This window comes from Mustela nigripes, chromosome 7, assembly GCF_022355385.1.
Source record: "Mustela nigripes isolate SB6536 chromosome 7, MUSNIG.SB6536, whole genome shotgun sequence".
NCBI classification, from domain to species: Eukaryota; Metazoa; Chordata; class Mammalia; order Carnivora; family Mustelidae; genus Mustela; species Mustela nigripes.
Window position 1 is genome coordinate 95848568 of NC_081563.1, and position 15416 is coordinate 95863983.

Here is a 15416-nt window from a genome sequence, read left to right on the forward strand (position 1 = left end):
ATCATGGTTGTTTGCATTATTAATCTTCAGATGCATGGCATTCTGCTACCTTGCTGGCCAGGTTTGCACGAATCCTTTCACTGCAGCATATGTCAACAGAAATGTGCTCCCATCTGCTGCTGGGTAGCTTGATGCCTGATATTCCGAGACAAGGCCCAGCACAATGCGTACCTCTGTGAGTAATTACAGGTGTGTGGTGAGGAGCCCAGGGCATTAATCAGAGGCTTAATTATGAAAAAGGTGGATCTTTTGTTCCACTCTTGGAGCATGAGTTTACTACACACTTTCTAAACTGCAGCATCCATCTGCTGAGCCCCTTAGAATGTTTACTTTGGCTGATATGGACCCTAAAGTGTATCAAAGGACGTGATTAAAGCAGGGTTAAATATTAACTTAGGAGAAGTGTGGTTCAGGTTTTTCTTTCCTTCCTACCTTCCTTCCTCTATCTGCCTGTTTATTGTTGGTATAGGGCAAATTCTGCTGAAATGCTAAAACTTTAAATTAGTACTTGCCAAACTACTGACCATATTCGAGCTCTAAAAGAGTAAGCACTGTACAGTCATTTTAAGGATATAAACAGACAATTTGTAGAAACTGAATGAATCCACTGTGTAAAGGAAAAAATAAGTCTTGGAAAAATAATGTATTGTGAACACATAAAAATTCTCTTTCAAGACTACAGGTTGCAAAATGAGGTTATTTTTGTCCAAAGTCCTTTGTTAAAAGGTCTTAACATGTTATCATTTAGCATGTTGCTACTGCTTTGCTCTAAATTAATCAAATTAAACCAGGATTATTTTAAAGGGTTTCTTAAATAGCCGCACTGAAATCTGAGAAAAGAAACCAGATTTTTTTTTTTTAATTTTGCAACTAACTATAGGTTGAATAACTACAAAACACATAAAGTCTAGTACTTCAGTATGTTTGATTAACGTGCATGGCCTAGAACTGCATAAAAGAAGTTTGTGGTATTCTGACTAATCCCCCATGCACACACACACTTGCACAGATGGCTGTGGAGATGTGTCCTGGCTGTGGGTGGCAGAACGCTGTCCAGTAGAGGAGCCCTGCTTTGCCACAGGCTGGAACATGGTGACTGCCTCACAGCAGAGTTGGCGGCCAGGCGCCTGCCTGCCACCCACCAAGGATGGGCCATTCCAGACACAGCAACACCAGGTGTCTAGGCAGTCAGTGGTCTTTGTGCTGCACCCATGTAAAAGGCAACTGCTGTATTTGCACTTTGACCTCACAGTCACACTTGTACCCAGAGCCACACCAGCTCCCTGAGCTTAGACTCCAATCGTACTCCAGTCCCATTGTTTTAACACAGAGTTATCTAAAGAGTGAAAATTTCCAGCTCTTCGCCTACTTGAAGACTTTTTAATGTATTAGTGTGCTTTAACTTTTGAAAATTGAAAAATACTGAAGTGATAGATGTTTGTAGACTTTATTTGTGTATCCACCTCAACACTCCAGTAACTTGTCTGAAGAGCTCAGACAAGGTGGAAAACAGAAGGAGTGTGTAGTCCCAATGCCATGTCTTAGATTTTGGGCATGTAATCTTACAACTTAGTGTCTGTTCTCTTACCTGTAAAGTGGGTACAATAGGCCTTGGACCAACTCATCTCTCAGTACCCCTTTTACTGAAAAATTTCTGTGACCTTTGTTCTCTCAGATTACCATACAGTGGCTATATGTACAAATGAGCTGACTACATTGTTGAAAATTACACTTGTGTTTTCTCATCTTCCCTTTTAGGATATCTTAAACACCATTATAAGGCACTGTCCACCCCGCTTCTTCTCCCTGGGTTTGCCTGGCTTCTCAATGTTGGTGGGGGACTTCATCACAGCCGCTGCCAGGGTCCTTAGTACAGACACGCCGGCGGTGAGTATGACAATGCTCAGCATCCAAACTCCCAGGAGGCTTCACAATCGCTAACAAGGTTCAGATTTCTCCACTCTTAACAGGTGTTGACTCATTAGTGCAATGTGAAACCGGGCTCTCGGGTAGATGCCCTGGCAGCTGATGTGTGAAATTGTAGGATAAGATGACACACTGGTATTAGGAAGGCGTTTCATCAAAAGGCCAGAGTGTGAAAAATCATATCCTCACTAATATTTCAGCACATTTACACAGTCAGAAGCAGGACTTGTCTCTTAAAGTCTATTAGCATTTTCCAGTAAATGGTGGCACAGAGGAGCCGTCTGTAGTAAAGAGAGCATTTTAAGTGTACATTATCAATAATTTTTCAAATAATTATCTTGCTTATTATGAGTTTAATAGAAAATATTTTTGGAAATATTGGAAATGTTAGAACACTTAAATTTTAAGCAGAGAGTGAGTATATATTATTAATGTGTAGTAAAACTCTGACAAAATTCTAGTATTAAAAAATTATAATCAAGTAGACTAAGTGAACATTTAGGGCTGCAAAAAGAAATTATTTGCAGTCTCCACACAGGCAATGTGTTAATGCCTTTTGAAAGAACACTCTCTTCTACGTTTCAATTTAAAGGGCCTCTCACTTTTGTGCTCTATACAGCTGTTACCTGTTCAGACTCTTTGTTTTCCTCTGCAAATGGTGTGAATGAAATTAGCTTTATTGTTTACCAGGGACTTGTACTGAAATCAATATGAGTAGCTAGCTATGTAAATTTTGGGGGGCATATTGTTACTTTTTCACTCCACTTATTTCTCTGGTACACAGTAAATTCAAACTACAACCCAGATTTTAAATTAAGTTGTTTTTTATTACTTTGTATAGTTGATATTTCACACTGGTATTTTCATGTGCTAACTTCTTGTGAGGATAAAGTAAAAAGCAAAGGGAAGGGAAAGAAAAAGCAAAGACAGGAGCAAAAGGGAGGAATGAAAGAAGAAAAGAAAGGTAGAAAAAAAGGAAGAAGAAAAATGTTGAGTTTGTTCAACTTTTTTTTGTAAGGAATGTGACAAATTTTTATGCTTCTTTATTTCCAAAAATGATTTTAGGATAATCATTCTCAAAGAGCCTTCAAATTTATTTTTAAGTATTTAGATTAGCATTGAAGAAACTCACAGGATACAGGAAGGAAAATCATACTTCTTTATTGATGATTTCCTTACTTGCTATTTGAGTCTCCTGTAAAAATGCCAGCACCATTTCTAGAGATAATATCATGCATGCCAGTCATTCTCTGAAAATTTATCTCTTGACTAGATAAGCTATTAAAGTAGCTTCCCAAAATTTTTCTTTTCAAAGAAAGAGAAAGAAAATAAGATCATGTGGAAGTGAGAGTTATATGAAGAAGCTGTAACTCTGAATTACTTTGAGTTTCTCTCTTAGTTTCAACTTGAGATTTAAACTTGTAAGGGAACAGATGAGAAGTGTGTGAATGCGGCACACATACTCAGTCATAATTTTTGATTAACACAAGTCAATTACAAGTTTGAGTTACCCCCACTGTGCAGATCTGCCCCATTGAGGTAATGGGGAAAAGATATATACATACACAAGTCTCCAAGAGATGGGCAGGAACTTGTGCTCAGTAAACTTCCTTTGTAGTAGCCAAAAACTAGAGTTAATCCAAATGTCCATCAACACTGGAACAGATAAAGTGTAATGTGCCCATAAGATAATGTATTACATATAATTCCCTTCTCATGCTAGACCCTGGAACTCTGTAGGGTCAGACCTGGGTTCCATCCCAGTGTTGCCATGTACTGTACTGGTTCTCTACCCTAGGCAATATGCTTAGGCATCCAGGCCTCATTCTCCTGTGTGGAAATTGGGGCTCACCTTAGGCTCGGTGCTTAGACCAAAAAATTATTTAGATTTACCACATTCATTGAAAAAAGCTGTGTAATCCTTATTTTGTTTAAGATCTAATGTTTTATATCTGATTGTGACATAGTCTAGCGTGCAATCTAAAAGTCCGCAGTTCAGGGGCACCTGGGTAACTCAGTTGGTTAAGTGTCTGACTCTTGGTTTTGGTTCAGGTCATGATCTCAGGATTATGGAATCAAGCCCCAAATCGGGCTCTGCACTCATCCTGGAGTACTCTTGGCCCTCTCCCTTCTCCTCTGCCCCTCCCCACCCTCATAAATTAATGTCTTAAAATAAATTTCAAAAATTAAAGTCCACAGTTCAGGCCAGTCTTGCACATGTCACAATTGTTAAGGCCACTCAGAGAAAGGAATCAATGTCAGTGAAGTCTAAACCAAGATTGTCTGGGAATAAAGGGCAGCATTTAGAGAGGACTGACAAAGCAAGGCTGTTTGAGAAACAGTTTCTGTGGATCCACTAAATGCTGGGACTTGGCCTGGATGAGTATGACAGGGGCCCTACCCTCAACAAATCAGCGGGGTAAACTAAATGTTAATATCTGTGCCTAAGTTTCTAACAGCCACAGTAGAATCACATCCAGACCCCAGAAGGACAGCAACAGAGGAATGGTTCATTCTGCTTGTGAGAAGTGAAGGGAAAGACATGCATTAGAAAGGTCTTCATCAGAGAAGTGATGCTGAAGCAGAGACCTGAAAGGCCCTCAATGTTCGTCAGATAAATGGGGACAGCAGCAGCCACCCCTTATCTTGAGATACTTATTGAGCACCCACTGGGATAGAAAAGTGCTGAAAACAATCTAACCCCCATCTTTTTGGTGTTGCAAACACAAAATAACTATGTAACATGTCAGAAAGTAATGTATGCAAAGAAAAAACCCGAAGCGGGGATGCTGGGTTCCATAGAGGTGGGATGACATAATGTCTTGAATTCACTTTAAAATATTGAAAGTGGAAACTTCTTAGTGATTTTTAAATACTGAAATGAAAAAAGTGAAACATACAGATAAAGCAAGAGTAGTAAAATCTTGAATCCAGGTGTTTGGTATTTAGTGTAATACTCTCTTTCCCTTTTCATTCCTCTTAACATAAAACTTGAGGAAAAGGAAAGCAGCAGATGAGGGGACAGAATGATGGAGGTGGGGTAGTGTTGCACAGAAAGGGCGGGACTCTGGTCAGGTGGAGCTCATGTGAGATGCCTCTGGACCCCTGAGGGGGCACGCATACAAACCCGGACTTCGGGGGTAGGGTGGGGGAGCGTCTAGTCTACAGAGAAATGATGGGGAGTCCAAAGTCCAACATGTAGGAGGCGTTGAAATCATGTGTCTGGATATCCTTTGGGAGTGAGTATAGATCTGGGAGAGAAGAGGGCACAGGACCACACTCAGCATCACAGTTTGGATCCTGAGGAAATGAGGCATCCCAGCATGGAGACTGTTAGATCGCCTCAGGTAGGAGCCACGAAAGGTGTCCCAGGGCCAAATGGTGAAAGTGTTCCCAGGCCCAAGAGAGCTAGCACCTGCGTCTGACACTGGCCAGAGGTCAGATAAGGAAAGGCCTGGGCAGTGACCACAAGGCTTTATGTGGTAAAAGTCACATAACAAGATACTGTACTCACTGACCAACTTTGGCAAGTCTTAACATTTTCATTTTGCCTTAGTGGTTTCAAATCTTTGTATTTTAAAAAATGAAAGAAACCATTAGGAATATAGTGACTTTATGCCTGATGCCATGGCTATGGCTACAGTCAGAGCTGCTGTCACTCTTGCCTGCACTGGGCTTCAGTGAGCACCTGACACTCTGCTCTTCCTGAGAGCATCCATCACCCCACACTACTGCTCCATTCTGATGGCACTACTGGTCGCCTGGAGGAAAAAATGAGATGGGCACTGTGCCACGTGTGGCGTGGGGGTTGCTACCTGGGAGTCCCAGTGCTTTTCTCCTGGAGCTCCCCTAGTCCCTGCAGCACACCTGCATGGCCTCTGGGCCCTGTGCACCTGCATTTTTTACAGGTCCATGGGTGCCCCTGGGTCTTCTGCCTTTTCCATCCGCACTGCCTGCACTGGCCTCTCGCTTCTTACCTCGCTCCCTCACTCTGCCAGCCTGGCTGGCTCCCCTGGCACTATGGGACTTCAAGCAGCAGTTTGTCTTAGTGTCCCTAACCATCCTGAGCAGAACAAATTATTGCCACATTTTGGGTTCCAGAGAATATCTCTGTGTTTTATTTATATTGTCTTTTGGACCTGTGTGCTGATGAAAATGAAGTGAGATTAAACATGAATGTTCTGGGCTCCCATAACATTCCCACTCTCTGGTTCTCACAGCCATATCACCGAATGGTGTATCACCGCTATTTGCCTCTTCTCCCATACCCCACACACCACACCGCCATATCCTGGGGGAGGGAGACTCCCTTTCATTTCAAACCCAGAAGTGCTTAACAAAACAGGCCCAGTGCAAATCAGGGTCTGTCACTTGACAAGCCATTTAATTTCCCTGAGCCTCAGTTTTCTCACTTGTAATGTAGAAATGATAATAGTATCTACTTCATTGGATTGTTGAGGGTATTTTATGAGGCAGTGCTTGTATAGCATTTAGAACAGTGCCTAGCACTGTAAGTGTTAGCTGCCATTGTTATAATTATTAGATAATAGTAGACAGAAAGGTAGATGGCAGGTGGGTAGGTGGGCGAGTGGCAATACCTTTGTAATCCTAGTGCCCATTCTTGGCTAATCATAGCTGCTAATTGTTGGCTTGATTGAAATCTAGTGAAGTTGGCTAGATTGAAGTCTAGTAACGTGTAGTAAGAATTATACCTAATTCCAATAATAGACAAATAAGTGATTTTGTGTCTCCCTATATATCAAACATTATATGTTACTTTGCAAAATATTCATGATGAGATGGGAAATTTGGTGGATAGTGTCTGCTCTCTTTCTCTGCCTTTTGAAATTCAACCCAAACCCCTCTTCTTTATGAATTTTTGTTAACTGTCTTCACAGCAAAAATAATATTAAGTTGGTATCACTTACCCTGCTTTGTCAAGAACATGAAGACTAAAAAGATAAAAACAAAAAGTGAAAGTCATGATTGAGTCATTTGCTCTTCTGACCCTGAATGCATCTGCAGACCACTTTTCACAATGCTTTTTATACAAGTATAGTGATAATTTCCATTTCTTGGAAATTTGCTTTTTCATCTAGACAAACCTCTCTTGCTTAAATGGTTGCCTGGAGGAAAATAACCTGGCATAGTTTGATTACATCTTATCTAGGATATAGTAAGTGTAAAGATTCCCTCTCAAAATCATGAAAAAGTAAAGCATGTTTTCACTTCTTTGTGTGCAGACACCTCATTCAGAAGCTCTCACCATTCTTGGTTCTCTAGTCTGCTTTCCAAATACCTACCGGGAGATCCCTTTACTGCAGTCTGTGCCGGAAGTCAGGGAAGTCATCACAGGAACTGAAGATGTCAAGGTACCTCATGCATTTGATTGAATCTCAAGTTTAGCATTTTATAATTCTAGCTATATGGTCCTCTCTTCCATTATCATACAGTGATCTACTTATCCCTGAAAGTTCTGCTTTATTGTTTAAATCTTTCAATAGTAGTTGTTGTTGTTTCCAGAAGGCTCTTTTAGAGGGATTAAATGTATTAGATTCAGAGCATATGACAGTTATAACTGATAGGTTCCTCTGGTGTTTTTTATTAGATCTGTTTATCATGCCTATGGATTGTAATTATATAATAATTCATCCTTTGTAATAATTTTAGGTTTAATTGTGCCACATTAGTGTATCAAATGAGTTTATAAGAAATAATTAAAGTTAGCCAAATATGCAGTCCCATTGTTAGTCTGATTAAACACTACTAATAATTTGAGATGTCAAGTTATTAATTCTTTAGAGAATAAAAGTAAGCATTTGTTCCCCCCCTTAACTGACTTTGGGGCAAACAAAAATTCTATTCAAATCTCAAAATCAATCTATCTAATTATGGTACATAATTATAATATATAATTTAGCATACAATATATAATTGAAGTAAAAGAAAACTGAGCTTTTACTATCTGAAGTCTCAATGGCTTTGCAAGGTTTTTATTGCATGCCCAGAAACCCTCTTCTCTAGGCTGCCTTACTTGCCCAGGGAGGTCCTGGCTGAGACCACTACAGGCTGCTCCCTCAAGCCCTGTTTCCTTCTCCGCCTCCCAGATTCTCTCTGTTGGGACCAGAGTTCCCTGGTCCTTCAGTAGCTCCTGACTTCCTGGAACACAAAACATGTGGGAAACCAACTACTAAACAAAGTTTTTATTTTACTTAATTTTGTGTTTTTAGCATTACCTCATAAATATTTTACTGAAGAATGCCACAGAGGAACCAAATGAATGTGCAAGGTAAATGTTGACTAAAGGTAAACTATTTTAGGATTTTAAGATACAAACTTATATGTAAAAAGTTAATGTTAAAAAAAAGCACTCTTCCGCATTACTTGTACACATACTAAAAAATGTAGTAAGAATTATGTCAAGAAAATGCTTTACTTAATTTTTTTAGAGTGTGCCACTATTCAGTGAAAACAGTAAGATGCAGATTATAGCATGCTACATTTTGTAGAAGAGAAAAGATTTTGAATATATACAGGTATTCCCTGTTATTTTTTTAATGAAGAAGAAAATGGAAGGATAAACCAAAAACTTATAAAAATTGGTATATGTATAAGGTTAGTAATTCTCAACCAGAGGTGATTTTGTACCCCAGGAGACATTTAGCAATGTCTGAAAATATTTCGGTTGCTTCTGCCGGGCATCTGAGTTTGCTAGCAGTCTGCTAACAATATAGAGGTTTTCTGGACCACCTGCATAATGAGAAATTGCATACCTGGCCTTCCAAAGTAAAGCCCAAAGCTGGGAGCAGTGGTAGAGGGCAACACCACTTTCTCATCATCCTCCTCCAACCTCATAAAGTCACCAGAAGCCTAGCTCAGTCGCTTGCTGCCTCCAAGGAATCAGCTCCTGCCCTGCTCTCTCTCTAGCAGCCTACCAACCATCACTGCCTTTCCAGCTCTTTTGATATTTTTAAGGGTTTCTGACTTGTGGGGTTTTGTTTTGTTTTGTTTTGTTTTGTTTGGGGGGAGTTTGTATTTTGACTAACTTATTCAGTGGTCTTCTGTGGGTGGCTTAGTCCACCTTTCTGGTTTCCCATTACCAGAAGCTATATATTGACTATCAATTTGTTCATATTAGAGTAACCTTAAATTTTGGGATAAACTCAACTTGGTTTATACAGGACCAGATCTTATTTGGCTAATATTTTGTTCAGGAAAGTTGCATTTATATTTATGGCCTATAATTTCCTTTCCCAATCCAGTTCTTATCAGGCTTAATTCAGGGTTAGATACTCTTACAGAATGATTAAAGTATTGTTTCATTCTCTGTAGTCAGCAAGAATTTTTGTAAAATTAAGAGTTCATGCTCCTGTGTATTTAGACCTCAATGGTAAAACTATCTAGGTCTGGTCATTTATTTATGAGAGGTTAACCATTGACTTGTTTTCTTCCAAGATTTTAGGAATATTAAGGCTTTCTTTCTTTTCTTTTCCTTTCTTTTACACCTTGGATAAACTAAACTTGTACACAAATTTGTCCATTTCATCTAAGTTCTGAAATAATATTGGCTATCTTATGTTTCTTTCACTCCAAGAGCTATATACACTTCTTAATCCCAGACGCTATTATGTATTCTCTGATTTTTGCCACTAGTCTTGCCAAAGATTATCAACTTTTCAAAGAACTTGTCTTTGTTCAGCCTCTTTATTCTAATTTGTTTTTTTCCTCCCATTCTTTTGTCTGCCTTTTAATTTTTTTATTTTTTATAAACATATAATATACTTTTATCCCCAGGGGTACAGGTCTGTGAATCGCCAGGTTTACACACTTCACAGCACTCACTATAGCACATACCCTCCCCAAAGTCCATAACCCCACCCCCCTCACCCAACCTTCCTCCCCCCAGCAACTCTCAGTTTGTTTTGTGAGATTAAAAGTCACTTATGGTTTGTCTCCCTCCCAATCCCATCTTATTTCATTTATTCTTCTCCTACCCCCTTATCCCCCCATGTTGCATCTCCACTTCCTCATATCAGGGAGATATGATAGTTGTCTTTCTCCGATTGACTTATTTCACTAAGCATGATACGCTCTAGTTCCATCCACATTGTCGCAAATGGCAAGATTTCATTTCTTTTGATGCCTGCATAGTATTCCATTGTGTATCTGTACCACATCTTCTTTATCCATTCATCTGTTGATGGACATCTAGGTTCCTTCCATAGTTTGGCTATTGTAGACATTGCTGCTATATATTCAGGTGCATGTGCCCCTTCGGATCACTACGTTTGTATCTTTAGGGTAAATACCCAGTAGTGCAATTGCTGGGTCATAGGGTAGTTCTATTTTCAACATTTTGAGGAACCTCCATGTTGTTTTCCAGAGTGGTTGCACCAGCTTGCATTCCCACCAACAGTGTAGGAGGGTTCCCCTTTCTCCCTATCCTCGCCAGCATCTATCATTTCCTGACTTGTTAATTTTAGCCATTCTGACTGGTGTGAGGTGGTATCTTACTGTGGTTTTGATTTGTATTTCCCTGACGCCGAGTGATGTAGAGTACTTTTTCAAGTGTCTGTTGGCCATCTGGATGTCTTCTTTGCAGAAATGTCAGTTCATGTCCTCTGCCCATTTCTTGATTGGATTATTTGTTCTTTGGGTGTTGAGTTTGCTAAGTTCTTTATAGATTTTGGACACTAGCCCTTTATCTGATATGTCGTTGGCACATATCTTCTCCCATTCTGTCAGTTGTCTTTTGGTTTTGTTAACTGTTTCCTTTGCTGTGCAAAAGCTTTTGATCTTGATCAAATCCCAATAGTTCATTTTTGCCCTTGCTTCCCTTTCCTTTGGCGACGTATCTAGGAAGAAGTTGCTGCAGCTGAGGTCGAAGAGGTTGCTGCCTGTGTTCTCCTCAAGGATTTTGGTGGATTCCTTTCTCACATTGAGGTCCTTCATTCATTTTGAGTCTATTTTTGTGTGTGGTGTAAGGAAATGTTCCAATTTGATTTTTCTGCATGTGGCTGTCCAATTTTCCCAACACCATTTATTGAAGAGGCTGTCTTTTTTCCATTGAGCATTCTTTCCTGCTTTGCTGAAGATTAGTTGACCATAGAGTTGAGGGTCTATTTCTGGGCTCTCTATTCTGTTCCATTGATCTATGTGTCTGTTTTTGTGCCAGTACCATGCTGTCTTGATGATGACAGCTTTGTAATAGAGCTTGAAGTCCGGAATTGTGATGCCTGCAACTTTAGCTTCCTTTTTCAATATTCCTTTGGCTATTCGGGGTCTTTTCTGGTTCCATATAAATTTTAGGATTATTTGTTCCATTTCTTTGAAAAAAATGGATGGTATTTTGACAGAGATTGCATTAAATGTGTAGATTGCTTTAGGTAGCATAGACATTTTCACAATATTTGTTCTTCCAAACCAGGAGCCTGGAACATTTTTCCATTTCTTTGTGTCTTTCTCAATTTCTTTCATGAGTACTTTATAGTTTTCTGAGTATAGATTCTTAGCCTTGTTGGTTAGGTTTATTCCTAGGTATCTTATAGTTTTGGGTGCAATTGTAAATGGGATTGACTCCTTAATTTCTCTTTTTTCTGTCTTGTTGGTGTAGAGAAATGCAACTGATTTCTGTGCATTGATTTCATATCCTGACACTTTACTGAATTCCTGTACAGGTTCTAGCAGTTTTGGAGTGGAGTCTTTTGGGTTTTCCACATATAGTATCGTATCATCTGTGAAGAGTAATAGTTTGACTTCTTCTTCGCCGATTTGGATGCCTTTAATTTCCTTTTGTTGTCTGATAGCTAAGGATAGGACCTCTAGTACTATGTTGAATAGTAGTGGTGATAATGGATATCCTTGCCGTGTTGCTGACCTTAGCGGAAAAGCTTTTAGTTTTTCTCCATTGAGAATGACATTTGCAGTGGGTTTTTCATAGATGGCTTTGATGATATTGAGGTATGTGCCCTCTATCCCTACACTTTGAAGAGTTTTGATCAAGAAGGGATGCTGTACTTTGTCAAATGCTTTTTCAGCATCTATTGAGAGTATCATATGGTTCTTGTTCTTTATTTTATTGATGTGTTGTATCACATTGATTTGCAGATGTTGAACCAACCTTGCAGCCCTGGAATAAATCCCACTTGGTCGTGGTGAATAATCCTTTTAATGTACTGTTAAATCCTATTGGCTAGTATTTTGGTGAGAATTTTCGCATCTGTATTCATCAAGGATATTGGTCTGTAGTTCTCTTTTTTAATGGGATCCTTGTCTGGTTTTGGGATCAAGGTGATGCTGGCCTCATAAAATGAGTTTGGAAGTTTTCCTTCCATTTCTATTTTTTGGAACAGTTTCAGGAGTACAGGAATTAGTTCTTCTTGAAATGTTTGGTAGAGGGGCGCCTGGATGGCTCAGTGGGTTAAAGCCTCTGCCTTCGGCTCAGGTCATGATCTCAGGGTCCTGGGATCGAGCCCCGCATTGGGCTATCTGCTCAGCGGGGAGCCTGCTTCCTCCTCTCTCTCTGCCTGCCTCTCTGCCTACTTGTGATCTCTGTCTGTCAAATAAATAAATAAAATCTTTAAAAAAAAAATTTTTTTTTAAATGTTTGGTAGAATTCCCCTGGGAAGCCTTCTGGCCCACGGCTTTTGTTTGTTTGGAGATTTTTGATGACTGTTTCAATCTCCTTACTGGTTGTGGGTCTGTTCAGGTTTTCTGTTTCTTCCTGGTTCAGTTTTGGTAGTCTGTATGTCTCTAGGAATGCATCCATTTCTTCCAGATTGTCAAATTTGTTTGCATAGAGTTGCTCATAGTATGTTCTTATAATTGTTTGTATTTCTTTGGTGTTAGTTGTGATCTCTCCTCTTTCATTCATGATTTTATTTATTTGGGTCCTTGCTCTTTTCCTTTTGATAAGTCAGGCCAGGGGTTTATCAATCTTATTAATTCTTTCAAAGAACCAGCTCCTAGTTTCATTGATTTGCTTTATTGTTTTTTTGGTTTCCATTTCATTGATTTCTGCTCTGATCTTTATGATTTCTCTTCTCCTGCTGGGTTTAGGCTTTCTTTCTTGTTCTTTCTCCAGCTCCTTTAGGTGTAGGGTTATGTTGTGTACTTGAGACCTTTCTTGTTTCTTGAGAAAGGCTTGTACCACTATATATTTTCCTCTCAGGACTGCCTTTGCTGTGTCCTGCAGATTTTCAACCATTGTGTTTTCATTATCATTTGTTTCCATGAATTTTTTCAGTTCTTCTTTAATTTCCTGGTTGATCCATTCATTCTTGAAAAGGATGCTGTTTAGTCTCCATGTATTTGGGTTCTTTCCAAAATTTCCTCTTGTGATTGAGTTCTAGCTTCAGAACATTGTGGTCTGAAAATATGCAGGAAATGATCCCAATCTTTTGATACCGGTTAAGACCTGTTTTAGGACCCAGCATGTGATCTATTTTGGATAATGTTCCATGTGCACTAGAGAAGAATGTGTATTCTTTTGCTTTGGGATGAAATGTTCTGAATATATCTGTGATTTCCATCTGGTCTAGTGTGTCATTTAAGGCCTGTATTTCCTTGTTGATCTTTTGCTTGGATGATCTGTCCATTTCAGTGAGGGGAGTGTTAAAGTCCCCTACTATTATTATTGTTGATGTTTTTCTTTGATTTTGTTATTAATTGGTTTATATAGTTGGCTGCTCCTACGTTAGGGGCATAGATATTTAAAATTGTTAGATTTTCTTGTTGGACAGATTCTTTGAGTATGGTAAAGTGTCCTTCCTCATCTCTTATTATAGTCTTTGGCTTAAAATCTAATTGATCTGATATAAGGATTGCCACCCCTGCTTTCTTCTGATGTCCATTAGCATGGCAAATTGTTTTCCACCCCCTCACTTTAAATCTGGAGGTGTCTTTGGGTCTAAAATGAGCTTCTTGTAGGCAACATGTAGATGGGTTTTTTTTTTTTTTAATCCACTCTGATACCTTGTGTCTTTTGATTGGGGCATTTAGCCCATTAAAATTTAGGGTAACTATTGAGAGATAAGAATTTAGTGCCATTGTATTGCCTGTAAGGTGACTGTTCCTGTATATTTTCTCTGTTCCCTTCTGATCTACTACTTTTAGGCTCTCTCTTTGCTTAGAGGACCCCTTTCAATATTTCCTGTAGCGCTGGTTTGGTGTTTACAAATTCTTTCAGCTTGTGTTTGTCCTGGAAGCTTTTTATCTCTCCTTCTATTTTCAATGATAGCCTAGCTAGATATAATATTCTTGACTGCATGTTTTTCTCGTTTAGTGCTCTGAATATATTATGCCAGCTCTTTCTGGCCTGCCAGGTCTCTGTGAGTAAGTCTGCTGCCAGTCTAATATTTTTAGCAGTGTATGTTACAGACTTCTTTTCCCAGGCTGCTTTCAGGATTTTCTCTTTGTCTCTAAGACTTGTAAATTTTATTATTAGGTGATGGAGTGTGGACCTATTCTTGTTGATTTTGAGGGGGGTTCTCTGCACCTCCTGGATTTTGATGCTTGTTCCCTTTGCCATATTAGGGAAATTCTCTCTATTAATTCTCTCCAATATACCTTCTGCTCCCCTCTCTCTTTTTTCTTCTTCTGGAATCCCAATTATTATAATGTTGTTTCATCTTATGGTGTCACTTATCTCTCAAATTCTCCCCTCGTGGTCCAGTAGCTGTTTGTCCCTCTTTTGCTCAGCTTCTTTATTCTCTGTCATTTGGTCTTCTATAGCGCTAATTCTTTCTTCTGCCTCATTTATCCTAGCAGTGAGAGCCTCCATTTTTTATTGGACCTCATTAATAGCTTTTTTATTTCAACTTGGTTAGATTTTAGTTCTTTTATTTCTCCAGAAAGGGCTTTTATATCTCTCGAGAGGGTTTCTCTAATATCTTCCATGCTTTTTTGAGCCCAGCTAGAACCTTGAGAATTGTCTGACATATTACCAATGTCTCTATTGATTAGGTCCCTAGCCTTCAGTACTGCCTCTTGTTCTTTTTTTTGTGGTGAATTTTTCCGCCTTGTCATTTTGTCCAGATTAGAGTATATGAAGGAGCAAGTAAAATACTAAAAGGGTGGCAAAGACCCCAGGAAAATATGCTTTAACCAAATCAGAAGAGATCCCAAATCATGGCGGGGAGAAAAGGGATAAAAAGAGGTTCAGGAAAAAAAAAAAGAAAGAAACAATTAAAAAAGAAAATGAATAAAGAAAAAATATATATATTAGATAAATTAGTTAAAAAATGTTAAAAAAGAAAAGGGTAAAAGCTAAAAATAATTTAGCAGAAGAAGAAAAAAAATTAACTGCAAGACTAAAGAACCATGGGGAGAAAGCCATGAGTTCTGTGCTTTGCTTTCTCCTCCTTTGGAATTCCGCTGCTCTCCTTGGTATTGAACCTGCACTCCTTGGTAGGTGAACTTGGTCCTGGCTGATTTCTTGTTCATCTTCTGGGGGAGGGGCCTGTTGTTCTTTGCCCCAGGCGGAATTGCAC

The 15416-nt window shown here is 39.2% G+C and overlaps 1 protein-coding gene across 5 annotated transcripts in view; it reads left to right on the plus strand.

Moving 5' to 3' along the window:
* The window catches only part of RALGAPA2 (Ral GTPase activating protein catalytic subunit alpha 2), a 319809-nt gene that overhangs the window by 169866 nt on the left and 134527 nt on the right, over positions 1 to 15416 (plus strand). For all 5 annotated transcript variants that reach the window (XM_059406446.1, XM_059406444.1, XM_059406445.1 and 2 more), the window contains 3 exons: positions 1759 to 1887; positions 7170 to 7298; positions 8157 to 8215. In XM_059406446.1, the coding sequence (XP_059262429.1) occupies positions 1759 to 1887; positions 7170 to 7298; positions 8157 to 8215 (317 nt within the window). The remainder of the gene's footprint in view (positions 1 to 1758; positions 1888 to 7169; positions 7299 to 8156; positions 8216 to 15416) is intronic.